This window comes from Mustela nigripes, chromosome 16 (assembly GCF_022355385.1).
Source record: "Mustela nigripes isolate SB6536 chromosome 16, MUSNIG.SB6536, whole genome shotgun sequence".
NCBI classification, from domain to species: domain Eukaryota; kingdom Metazoa; phylum Chordata; class Mammalia; order Carnivora; family Mustelidae; genus Mustela; species Mustela nigripes.
The window spans coordinates 45,814,532-45,828,225 of record NC_081572.1 but is presented as its reverse complement, the minus strand read 5'-3'; the positions used below and the strand labels follow the sequence as shown (position 1 = coordinate 45,828,225).

The 13,694-nt window shown below is 52.9% G+C and overlaps 1 protein-coding gene across 6 annotated transcripts in view; it reads right to left on the bottom strand.

Moving 5' to 3' along the window:
* Nucleotides 1-13,694, bottom strand: part of RAP1GAP2 (RAP1 GTPase activating protein 2) — a 230,349-nt gene that overhangs the window by 175,935 nt on the left and 40,720 nt on the right. For 5 of the 6 annotated variants that reach the window (XR_009400375.1, XM_059379937.1, XM_059379938.1 and 2 more), the window contains one exon: nucleotides 6,538-6,573. Coding sequence is in view for 5 of the 6 variants with exons in the window: in XM_059379933.1 (XP_059235916.1) it covers nucleotides 6,538-6,573 (36 nt within the window). In the remaining variant the exon portion in view is untranslated. Of the gene's footprint in view, nucleotides 1-6,537; nucleotides 6,574-10,409; nucleotides 10,611-13,694 lie in introns of those variants that run through there. The other variant, XM_059379934.1, reaches the window with a different exon arrangement.

Here is a 13,694-nt window from a genome sequence, read left to right as displayed (position 1 = left end):
ATCCAGCCTGGGGAGACCACTGCCTCAGTAGCTCTCCAATATGTTTCCTCTCTTCAACCCCACTGCCCCCACCCTAGCCTCCAACCTCTCCAATGGGTCAGCAGACGGCAGCCAGGGGGCCCCTCAGACTCACATCTTGGTCCTACTCCCCTGGAAACCCTTCGATGGCTCCCACTCACCCAGAGAAGCCATACTCCCAGGGGCAGCCCCACCTGCCCCCGAACTCCCACCCCAGTATTCCATCTGTAATAGTCACAGCCCCACACCCTTCCCACCCCTGAGTTTCTAACCTGTCTATGCCCTGCTGCTGTGACCCAGAGTACCTCACCCCTGGAGATGGCTCAGGCACTCCCAAGTCTGGAGGAAACCCCTTCCATCCTCTCAGAGGACATCTCTGCTAGCCCTCATCACATACCACTGCAATTCTCTGTTTAGATGTCTACCTGCCTGCAGGGCTGTAAGCTTTCATGAGCAAAGATGCCTCCTTTTCATCTTTGTTTCCCCTACCCCAGGGCCTGGCTTTGAGCGTGGGCTATAAGTGCCCAGTAATTGTGAGCTGAACTGACATAGCATCCTGACCCCCTAGAACAGCAAGTTCCCCCATCCCTGACAACTCTCAGCACAGGCTCTGGGTGTGTAAGAGGAAGTGACAAAGGAAGAAGCCCCAGAAGATTCTAGAACTTTTTGGTGGTACCTGAAGGATTCCTGTCCACTGCCACCACCCCCCACCCAGTGTTCCCATGCAGTTCCATGCCTCCTGCACCACCTGCCCCTGAGGGGGCTCATCAAACTGAGTCTCCACCAAGGGCACGTGCAGCGAAGGCAGACGTGTACTCTGCGGCCAAGTGCATGCATGTCGGGGGTAACAAGGGTGGGAAAGCAGCATGGGGAAGGTTCTGAGAACTAATCAGCTCCAACCAAGACTAAACCAGCCATTAATACAGACCTGGATTCAGATCCCAGCTCCACGACTTTAACCACGTGTCCTAACCTCTCAGAGACCCTCTTTTCTCATCTGCAGAGGCCGCTGCTTCAGGAGGGAGCCATGAAACCTCAGGGAGACTGTGCAATGTGTGACAACTTAGCACACATACATGCTCAACACTGCTGGGGCCAGAACCCCCACATTCAGAGCCGTGTGGCTCAGGGACACCTCCAGGAGGTACATGACTGACTGTGTGGAGAGGACCAGGTCCCTAGAGGAGGAGCCAAGGCAACTGGCTCAAGGGCGTGTTAGGGGCAACACTAATTGACAGAAAAGATGTCTTACCCAGCAGACGCAGAGGAAATGTGGCATCTTGGGGCCAAGGAGAGGGGTAGCCTGGGTAGCTGGCTACCTAACGGTCATGTCAGGGAGCAGAGCCACATCCTGGCTTCCAGGCAGAACTCTGTATTAGGTGCTATCGATGGGGGGGGAAGAAGGATGGATGAACAGGTACTGAGCTCCCTTTTAGTACCATGGGAGCAGGGGTGGATAGATAAAACCCTTTATGGTGTCTGCCCAGCCCACAGTCCACTCTTCCTGTCTGGGAACTAACCCCTCCCACAGAGAGAGAGGACCACAGCAACCACAGCTTATCCGTAAGACCCCATCTCTCTAGCTAAACTGACTGGACTGGGAATACACAACTGACCCAAGCTGAGCCGGTAAGATGCTCCCTCTTTTTTCAGTTTTACTGAAACGTAATTTATGTACCATACAACTCACTGTTTTAAATTGTGCAATTCAATGGCTTTTAGTGTATTCACAAAGTTGGCGGTGCTTTCACCACTATCTAGGCCCAAGGCACTTACACCACCCCACAAAGAAGCCTGTATCCTCTAGCCCTCATTCCCCTTAGTCCCCCCCAATAACCTCCCCAGCCCTAGGACACCATGAATCTATTTTCTGTCTCTACAGATTTGCTTATTCCAGACGTTTCATATAAACGGAATCACGCGGTATGTCGTGTTTTGGGACTTTCACTTAGCATGTTTTCAACTTTCACCTGTGTTGTAACATGTATTAGTACTTGATTTCTTTCGATGGTCAAATAACATGCCATTGTACCAATATGTCACATTTTGTTTACCCATCCATCTGCTGATGAATGTCTGGGTTGTTTTCACTTTTTTTAATATCTTTTAAAGACTATTTATTTGACAGAGAGAGAGAGAGCACAAGTAGGCAGAGAGAAGGGGAAGCTGGCTCCCCGCTGAACAGAGAGCCCAATGCGGGGCTCGATTCCAGGACCCTGAAATCATGACCTGAGCCGAAGGCAGTGGCTTAATCCACTGAGCCACCCAGACACCCCTGTTTTCACTTTTTTTGAAGATTTTATTTATTTATACTACGCAGCCATCAAAAAAAAAAAAAAAAAAAAAAAAAAAAAAAAAAAAACCAGAAACGAAATCTTGCATTTGCAATAACGTGGATGAATCTAGAGGGTATTATGCTAAGAAAAATAAGTCAGTCGGAGAAAGACAATTATCATATGATCTCTCTGATATGAAGAATTTGAGACGCAGGGCAGAGGGGTCGTGGGGGTCGGGGAGGGAAAAATGAAACAAGATGGGACCTGGGAGGGAGACAAACCATTAGAGACTCTTAATCTCAGGAAACAAACTGAGGGTTGCTGGAGTGGAGGGGGGTAGGAGGGATGGGGTGGCTGGGTGATGGACACTGGGGAGGGTATGTGTTGTGGTGAGTGCTGTGAATTGTATAAGACTGATGATTCACAGACCTATACCCCTGAAACAAATAATACATTATATGTTAATTTAAAAAAAAAACCCAACTGGCTCAGTTAGGAGAGTATATATTTGCAGCTACAGTAAAGTTACATAAAACAAAAATAAACATGGAAAAAGTAAAAAAAAAAAAAAAAGAAAGAAAGAAAGAAAAAAAGATTTTATTTATTTATTTGAGAGAGAGAAAGAACTAGCAGTGGGGAGGGGCAGAGAGAGGGGGAAGTGGATCAGGGAAAAAGAAGCAGACTCCCTGCTGAGCAGGAAGCCCAATGTGGAGCTTGACCCCAGGATCAGGAGATCATGACTTGAGCCCAAGGCAGGCACTTAACCAACTGAGTCACGCAGGAACCCTGGGTTGTTTCCACTTTGAGTTATTATTAAGGAGGCTATGAACAGGGAGGGGCACCTGGGTGGCTCAGTTGATTAAGTGTCTGCCTTCAGCTCAAGTCATGATCCTAGGGTCCTAAAATCAAGCCCCGCATCAGGCTCCGTGCTCAGCCAGGAGTCTGCTTGTCCCTCTCCCTCTGCTCTCTGTTTCTCTCTCAGATAAATAAATAAAATCTTTGGGGGAAAAATATATGCTATGAATGTTTGTGTTATAAGTTTCTATATGAACATATATTTTCATTTCTCTGGGATACATACTTAAGAAAGGAATTGCTGGTCATTTGGAAACTCTACCTTTAAACTTTTGAGAAACTGCCAGACTATTTTCCAAAGTGGCTGCACCAGTCTGCGTTCCCAGTAGTGGCATATGAGAGTTCCATTCCCTCCTCACCCTCACCAATGTTTGCCATTATCTTCTTTTTGACTATAGGCATTCTAGTGGGTGTGAATGAGTGGCTCCCTGTGGCTTTGGCGTGCATATCCCTTATGGCTAATGACACTGAACATCTTTTCTTGTACTTACTGTGCATTTATACACTTTCCTTGGAGAAGCAGGGAGCCTGATGTAGGACTCGATCCCAGGATCCTGGGATTGTAACCCGAGCCAAAGGCAGACGCTTAACTGACTGAGCCACCCAAGGAATCATTCTCTGCCCATTTTTTTAAAATGTGTTGTCTTTGTATTATTTTACTGAGTTGAAATGGTTCTTTATATATCTTGGGTATGAGTCTCTTACCAGATATGTGATTTGCAAATATTTTCTCCCACTCTGTGATTTGTCTTTTTACTTTCCTGATAGTGTCCTTTGTAACACCAAGTTTTTAATTCTGAGGAAGTTCAATTTATTGATGTGTTGTTGGTACTGTTACTTATGCTTTTGGTATCATATCTAAGAAACCATTGCCTTACTCGAAGTCATGAAGATTTCCATCTATGATTTCTTCTAAGAGCTTCATAGTTTTAGTTTTTACATTTAGGTCTTTGATCCATTTTAAGTTAATTTTGGTATACAGTGTGAGAGAAGGGCTCAATTTCATTCTTTTGTATGTGAATATGGTTGTCCCAGCACCATTTGCTGAAAACCTATTTTGCTTCATTGAATAGTCATGACACACTTGTTGAAAATCAACTGACCACAAATGTGAGGGTTTATTTCCAGACGCTATGTTCTACTTCATTGATCTAGATGGCTATCCTCACACCAGTACCAAATTGTCTTGATTGCTGTAGACTTGTAGTAAGTTTCAAAATGAGGAAGTAGAGTCCTCGAACTTTGTTCTTCCTTTTCAAATTGCCCTTAAATTTCCCTATGAATTTTAAGATCAGTTTAGCAGTTACTGCAAAGAAGCCAGCTGGGATTTTGATGGGGAGGGTTTCCAGTTCCTGTTCAACCTCTCCTGAACTCTAGCTCCACCTCCTCCCCTGGGTTCCCCGAGACACCCTGGGATCTTTTCTGTAACTTCTGCTTAACCTGGTTACCCTGAGTTTTTCTTTCTTATAATCAGAAGACTCTTCACCAGGCACAAGTAAGAACACAGTCCTACATACTATCCCAAACAATCATCTCAACACCATCTCCCCAGGACTAAACCAGGGTCCCGATCTCAACCACTGGCCGGTGTTCCCAGCCACCTTGTTACCAGTTCCCTTCCAGGTTACATACATCATCTTTACCAGTTAAATAGGCCCTCAATAAGCACTTGTGAAATTGAACTAGGAACCTAAAACAGCACCAAAAGAAACACTCCTACCACTCTGTGCCCCTTAGTAATCTTGCTTTATGCCTACATCCCATTCAATCTATAGATAAGAAGTTCTAGGAAATCAGACACCATTGTGCCCCCTCGACAAGGGATACAAACCCTGAAGTCTGGAGAAGTTAAATGTCTTGCCCAGGAATGACTTGCCCTGAACACTGAGCTGCACTGTGGCACACACACCCCATGCCAACCAGCACAGGCACAGGCATACCCATAGTCCCACCCCATCTTCAAGAGTTGCCATAGAGGGTGCCTGGGTGGCTCAGTGGGTTAAGCCGCTGCCTTCGGCTCAGGTCATGATCTCAGGGTCCTGGGATCGAGTCCCGCATCGGGCTCTCTGCTCGGCAGGGAGCCTGCTTCCTCCTCTCTCTCTCTCTCTGCCTGGCTCTCTGCCTACTTGTGATTTCTCTCTGTCAAATAAATAAATAAAATCTTTAAAAAAAAAAAAAAAGAGTTGCCATAGAAGCTACCTCCTCCTGGCAGTCTTCCAAGACTGCTCCCGCTGCACCTGTGTCACCAACTCTACAAAGAGAAAGCTCTCAGAAAGCAGGGACTGTTTGCATGCACTCCTGCCCTGCTAACCATTCACCATCACCCTTCTGAGCAAAACAGTCCAAAGTGGGAAGCCTCATGCCCTGTATTCCAACCCTCAAGAGCAACTCTGCCTTGCCCGGAAACCTGTGCCCAGGGACTACACAGCCAATGCTAGCAACCAGATGGCACGTAGAGGGCAGCTGGCCCAGAAAATCTTTCAGCTGAGATGGAGGGTTACAAGCAGGAAAAGCTGCCTCTGAAGGAGAACACTCATTGGAAGAATTCTTCATGCACAAGCTAATTCACATATGGCAGGATAATATTTTGGGCTAGCGACCAATGCTATATTTTCCCTCCTAGAATTCCCCTCTTTTTCAATTCACTCAACTAGAGCAGATGGTTGGTCACTCACTACCCAGGGAAGGGATGGAGATGGAAGCTGATTTTGTTAAAATCTGAAGGGGAAAGGGGGTCAGGGTGCAAACAAAATGGTTTGCCCAGAAACACCTGGAAAAGGAGCAAAGATGATGATGGAAGAGGAGCGAGGTGTGTCTGCTCAGGGCTTCCCAGACAGAGGAGCAGACGTATGGCCAAGCACGAGAGACAACTTCCAGACCCCAGATCTGAGACACCCAGGGCCAAGTTCACAGGATGACATCTGTCTGGTAACAGATGAGTCGATGACCAACTGACCACACACACGTGCATGAGCACATGCACATGCACACACACTGGGGTGTTCCATGAAGTTCTAGAACTCTGTGGCCCAATTTTCCAGGTAGGCAGGAATGTCAGAAAGCCCGATGGAACTGGGGCTTCACATAATAATCAAGACAATAGGAAATATAACTATCTTTCTTACACCCCCAAGCTGTGGCCTAGAAGGCACTGCTATACACATTACCATCAATCTGGCCCCTGCTGTTTCCAGTCCAGCATCTCCCTTCTTCAGATGCCCCAGGAATCAAGTGCCTGGTCCATCCTTTCCAGCCCCAAACTCCTAAGACTGAAATGGAGACTCTGCCCCATTCATGTCTCCCACAACTGAAGGGGAAATGAGGTCCCCAGAGGACCTCTGGCCTACCATCATCTCCGATCACTACATAACAGGAAGTGGCTACTTACTTGACCTTTAGGCTTGCCAGCATGGTCTTGTCAATCCTGCCAAGAGAAAAGCAAAGGCTTTGGTCAGTGCTGAGGCTGAAGGCTCCCACCCAGTACATGCAGGGGAGGTGGTCCCTGGCCAGTCCAGACCACCAAGCCAACAGGGTCCTTCAGGGAACAACCACTGCTCGACAGAGGAGCTCTCCTCGAGCCCAGGAAGGAGGGCTAGACCCACACATAACCCTGTGAGGCAGGTACTGCTATTCCTCCCATTTTAGAAATGGGGAAACAGAGGCTCAGAAAGATAACATCAGTGGCCCAGTCTGAATCTGAGTTCTGGCTCCACACCCAGAAATCGCAAGCACTGTGTAGATGGCATTTCTCTTCATCACCCCCACTCCACAAGAGAAGACTGCAAGCCAGCTCCATCGGTCACTGGCACCTAGACGTTCAACACAATACTTCCTGGGCTTCTGCTCTGAAAGATGTCAGCACCAGGGACCCCTCCCCATGCCCTGTTCCCAGAGCTACCAGTCCATGAGAGGAGACAGACCCCACTCCTGAGACAGAAACCCAACAGCAGGCTCCAGGATGCATGGGCAAGTGTGATCTGTCGGTCATGGGGTTCAGAGCAGAGAGGATCACGCTCATGGCAGACTGTCCTGGCAGCCAGCTCCTCCACCCCGGCCTGCACCCACCCTTGCTGGAAGACAAGGCAGAGCTGCTAAGCTTCTATTTTTACCCTCTGCATATGCCAACCCTTATGGCTGGTAAAAGAGTCCCCCTCCTCTCTGCAGAGACAGAAAGGTGGGCGAGATTCCCACCACCAGTGTCACCCCCGCCGTGTCACCACCAGCCCATGTCATCAACACCACTTTGTCACCACCATCAGTGTCACCACACCTCCATGTCCCCCTCACCATCAGTGTCACCATCACCACCCCGTGTCATCACCTTCAGCGTCACCACACTCCCCACCCCATGTCACCACTACTACCATGTCAGCATGACCATCAGTGCCACATCCAGGATGCCTTCAGCCACCCTCTCCAGGCAGCTCAGCTTTGCCACAGGCTTCCTATGGGGCAATGCTGGAATGGGAGCAGTGTCAGGGCCACACGGGGAGGACACAGAGCTGCCCCAGCAATCACAAGTCAGCACCAAGCCCTTGAGCTGGGAAGCAAGATCCTTTTGCTCTGAGTAAACTTCCAGCACCTTCTGATCTTGGTTCCCAGCAGCAAAACAAGCCACACCCCAAGGCTCCCAACCCAGGTCCCTCCCAGCTTCTTCACTGTGTCCTGGCCCCTTTCATGGAGCCTCCACAACTGGGCCCCTAGGGCTCATGAGGCCCCATCCCTCTGGCATGCAGACATTCCTCTTCTCCCATTCTGCCCACCAGATGGGGGTAGGGTGACTCCAGGGGCAGATCCCCACATTCTGCTGTAAAATTTATAGCCCAGAGCTACCTAATTGTAACCCCCAATAACAAGCCCTTACACTCTTTTCTGGAGGAATCTCTTTTAATTGCTACAACATCCCTCTGTTGTGGATAAGGCGGAAATCACCCACTTTCCCATGGGGAAACTGAGACCCAGAGAGGGGAAGTGACCTGCCTGAGTTCTTCAGAGTCGGGGGGGGGGGGGGGGGCAGCACTTAGAAGCGGGACTCCTAGTGTGGAGCCCTCTTAACCCAACCACCCACCACCGGGTGGCACTGTGGGTCACAGGAACCCCAGGCTCGACACCCACACCCACACCCAGTCAGCAGTCTCTCCAGAGGGTCCCACGCTGGGGTGCGGCCCTGGGAGGGCGGGACCAATGGCCTTGGCAGGACTGAGACTACAGACACAGCAGCAGCCTGTGTCACTGGGCTTCTCTCTTTCAGAAAGCCAGACTCCCCAGATTCTCCCTGGCACCTTCTCTCCTCCCCACCGCCCATCCACCCCACCCCATTCCCTCTCCTCACCATGTCCACCCCTGATGCCACTGGTTCTCCACCCTGACATCCAATGGAGCTTCTAGAATACCAGCCCCCTGAGATTCTGGTCACAGTCTGGAAGGGACCACGGCTCCAGAAATGTGCCCTTTAGTCTCCAACCCTCCCAGCTGGTGTCCATCTCCAGATGATGCCTACTCTAAAGACTTTTTTTTTTTTTTTAACTTGACAGACAGAGATCACAAGTAGGCAGAGAAGCAGGCAGAAAGAAAGAGGGAGAAGCAGGCTCCCCGCTGAGCAGGGAGCCTGATGCGGGGCTCAATCCCAGGACCCTGGGATCATGACCTGAGCCGAAGGCAGACCATTTAACCCACCAAGCCACCCAGGTACCCCCAGATGATGCCTACTCTTACCCACCAACCCCACCAGGAAGCCCTGCTGTCCCCTCAAACTCAATGAGGCCTATAACCAGATGCCTGTCATGGGCAAAAAAACATGTCACATAGTCACTCCATAAGCATGGACTGAGCACGCATGATGTGCCACACACATCTTCCTGGTCTGCTCCACACGTCCCAGAGAAGCATGGCTCTTAGACAGAAAGCCTCTCATGGCCCGAGCCCCGCCCTGTAGTGATCCCAGCCAGCCTGACTAGGAAGCAGATGAGGTGATTTGAACCCAGAGCCTACACTCAGCACAGCAACCCCTTGGCCCAAGGGGAGGGAGGGGGCATGGGGAGGGGGCATGAGCAGGCCCCAGGTTGCCCTGTGCCAGCCCTAGCACGATGTCATCCTCATTCTCCCCATCTACCAAACATGCAGCACCCGCAACTCCTTCCTGCTGGAGGACGGATGGCAAAGTGCCTTTGGAGAGAAGGGAGAGGAAAGTCAAAGTCTGCACACACACAGAAGCGAACCAGCCAGAAGAGCAGACGGAGCCCACCTCTTCCCAGCCCTGACGGCCTCTCCTTCTCTCCCTTGCCTCAGTGTCCCCCCACTTGGCCCACCAGGCTCCATACCAGGCCACCCCAAGCCACGTTCCTTGCAGCAGTTGGGAACCTTTCCTCTGACAACGCCCCAGGCCCCAGAAGCTGAAAGGAAACCGATAATGAAAACCACGAGACCCCGCTCCCCAGCTGAGGAGAAGCTTCTAACAGCTGGTAACCAGAGACAAGTCTTTGACCTCAGTCTCCCCATTTTCTGGCCCCCTGGGGAGGGAAGAGCCTCTCCCTTGTTCTGCATGGAAACCTAGTGGCCTCAAAGACCAGGCAAGAGGCTGGAGCACAAAGGCAGCAGCTCAGACTCAGATGGAGCTGGGATTGGCTGCCTGTGGTGGGAGGAGGGATATCTGGACACAGCCCTGCCCATCCCTCACAGCTCACCCCCACAGTGGTCCAGTGGGCCACAGGCACCCCCATCACAAAGACACACACGCACACACACACACACAGAGATGATGCAGATAGCACACGCGCACAGACAGGAGCACACAAAGCTACGGACGACCAGAGGAGCCAACACCTGCTCAGAAACGCAGAGTGCACACGTGGTCACACGCCACACACACACCTACGCAGCCAGCCACACGCTTCATACACGGCCACCCCAACGGGCAGCTGCAGGCATGCCGCACTCAAGCACGCACACAACCACAATCATCACAGAGGCGCCGACACACACACGGGAGCACACAAGACACATTCAACCCCACCCCTCCGGTGAGCTAATGCTGGCACCAGCTCCAACCTTGTGGAGCTAGATCCACCCTTGTGGGTCCCCTAGATCCTACTCCAGGGACGGCAAGGAGACTTGCCCCTGTATCTCAAACACCCACCTCCCCACAGGTCTCAGGCACAACCCGAGTCCCCTCACCACTGCCCCCCAGGCGGCCGCAGCAGAAGCAAGACTTCCCAGCTGGGTTCACTCCCATCCCTGCGGCCACCCTCCTCTGCCACCTACCATCCAAAGCCCCCAAAGGAGACGCTGCGCTTCCTGCGAAACATGGTTGTAGCCGGGGGGCCCCGGCTCCCCGCAACGTCCCCAGGGCTGTTGGCAAAAGGGCAGTGGCGCAGCCGGGTCGGTGGGGCCATAGGCTGAGAGCAGGACAGCCGGTGTGGCACCTCCCCTGTCGCCTGCCCCCCAAGCCCAGCACTTCCTGTGGGTGAGGCTGCAGGGCTGGGAGGTGTGTCCTGCCCCCCAGGAGGCACGGAGACAGACAGCAGCAGGGGAGTTTGCAGAGGGCAGCTTCCCCACGCCCAGAGGAACCCGCAGCTCCGGAAGGGGCTCGGCGGGCAGATTGCACCACAGCCCGACTTGGCAGCTCAGTCCCACACAGCCCCAGCTTCCCAGAACCCAAAGGAGGGCGAGGCACAGGCACACACAAACGTGCCTGTGAGGGAGATAGAAAGCTGGCTGGAAGGCTCGGGAGCCTTGCAGACAGGCCACTCACACCCACTCCCCTGAAGGCAAGAGACGGGACCGCTGCCTTCCTGCTCCCGCAGGGCTCCGCACATGCCAGCTGAAGCAGCCCCACGCCTGCAATGTACCTGCGTGTAGATCTCGTGTCTGTGTAACTCCCCACAAGACACAGGCTCACACAGGGAGGGAGACCCATGTGTACACGCCCAGGCACACACTCAGACTGCACACACGCCCACATACCCACGCACAGGCACAGACCCCTTCAAGGGTCTAGACAGAGGTCAGCGGGGTCACCATTCATGCTGGTGATAGTGGGGGTGGGAGGGTGGCCCATGTGGGCGAGTGGGTTTCTTTCCTGCTGGAACTCAGCTCTGCGTGCACCCATGCCAACCGTGCGGGGTATGCAGTAGGTTCTCACTAATGACAGCCCAAGGAAGGGTGCGGCACACCCACTAGCACTGGCCTGAGTGGGAGGAACCAGAGCCAGGCACCGGGCACCAGGCCCCTGCCCTGCCCCCAAGCAATGCAGAAAGGGAAATACAGTTGCCGTGGCCTTTTTCACTGGCCCACCCTCCCCACAGCTTCCTGTTTGAGACCCACTGCCACTCTGGGCGTCAGATGGGTGGGGCCACCCCCAGGTCACAGACAAAGGACACAGGTGTTTCTATTTTCTGGACGTTTCCACAGCAGGAAAGGCCACACAGGTGGTGAGTAGCCCCCTAGATGGGCCAAAAGACCAGCTTCAGGGCCCAGACCACTTCTGATCCATGAGCGGTAAGAACGGGGTCCTTGCGTTGAAGGCAGCTGGCCTCTCAACAGAAGCCGGGCGGTCCTCGGTTCCACTGCATCCTCCACTCCCGCCTTCACCAGGAAAGGAAGGACGGTGTGGCCCACCATCTGGGGTTACACCAGACCAATGGCTTCCCACTGGATGTCCACTCCACATCCAGACCTCTCCCCACACTGCACCCACCCCATACCCAGGAGCTGCTCGACAGAAAGCATGGATGCTTGGGGTCCTGCCGGCCCCGCGTCCATGTGGCCTCCATCTGGGTAAAACAGCTCTGTGCCCCACGCACACCCAGAAGGAGCCCCGGGCCAGCCCAGCTAACCAGGGTGCCTTCCCTGCCGGCCACCGTGACGCACTCAGGAGTGGGCAGGAGAACTCTGCGGACCTCACTCCTAGAGCACAGCCCCCTCCTGCCAAGGCAGCTAAACCACAGGATGGACACACAGTACATAGGAGAGTGGGAGAGAGTACAGGAGAAAGCAGGTCTTCGGGACATCAAACTCCTGGAGCAGCCAGCCTCTGGGCATGCAAGGGCCTGACATATATCCCATTATTCCTAAAGCCAACAGGAGTTGGATTCCTCTCACTCTCCACTGAAGAAGTCCCAATTAAGATCAAGAGCTTGGTGGGTGCAGGGGTGCAGGCGAGAAAAGCCAGCGGGCCGCTCAGCCCACCCCTCCCCAAGCCAACTCCAGTTCTAGGCCCACCACGGTTCCGGGTACAGAGAGTGCCAGGTGAGAGCTGGGGCTGGGTGCCACACGGGTGACTAATAACACAATTCCTGTTGCAAATTACTTCCTTTTTTTAGTCAATTAGAGGGAGATCATAGCGAACCCATCACTGGAGCCCATCATGTGCCGTCTTTCATATGGGAGAGAATGAAGTGGGGTCATCCCAACAAGCTGGGGCGCTTCCAACCACCCGTCAGCTAGTCTCACCTGTGCACAAACGTGACCCTGTTTTCATGTTATCCATCACCTGGCGGAAGAGGCGGACTAGAGATGCACTCACGCAGGCCCTCCTAGTAGACAGAGATACCTGGGCAAACACTGGGTGAGAGGCCACAGCCCAGGATTGCTGCAGGCCCAGGCCCAAGCATCTGGAGGTCAGCAGTGCGGCCCAGGGACCAGACAGGAAGCAGCATTTCAAGGCCCCAGCTGGGGCCACCTGGAGGCTGGATTCTCCTACTTGGGGTTCTGGTCTCTTACATGGTAACCACAAAAGACAGGGCGCTTTGTGACTCAGACCCCAGGCCCAGGACCAGCAATGGCCTGGTGGCATCAGCAGGAAGGAATACAGAACTCACAGCATCCAAGATCCGGGAATCTTGGAGAGACCAGACAGATCCATGCCCTCCTGATTCCTCAGAGTGAGGGCCCGGAGACAGAGAAGGGAGGCTCCCAGATGGCTTATATTTTACTCTCTGAGCTCTAGAGGGAGCTGAGAGCCAATCTAGAGCATCTCCCACTTTCCCTTCCTCAGCTCCAGTCTCCCGAAGAGCCTTACAGCCTTGTGACCTTCAGCAAGTCACCTAACCTGGGAGGCCTCAGTTTTCCCCCCTGGATTGTGGAGGCTGCCACCACGGCTTACAGGATTAAGTGCAGGGCTCCCACACCATTACGGGAGCTGTTATAACTAGAATCTATTACAATCCCGCCCCCTCCCCTGGTCCTGCTCAGCTTCCTGTCGCCCCTGCTCTGACCCCACAGTTCCTGTTCTGTAGGGGGGTGGTGGCAAGGGGTCCATGCACTCTCTGGGAAAGACCATGAGTCAGAGAAAAGAGAAGCATGCTGTGAGCCAGGCCCAGCCCTCCTACCCCCACCACGCACAGCCCAGCTTCCTCCCAGACCTCCGCTGACTCAGATGGCCAAGCCGTCAGAATGGAGACAAGGACAAGCCACGGGGATGGGAGAGCCAAGAGCAGGGCCTGTATCTGGGAGCTTCCTATGGGCGGTGCCAACCTAACCGCTTAGCTCCTCTTGGTCTCACAGCAACCTCTGAGCTAGCACCACTGTTTCCCCCATTTTACAGAT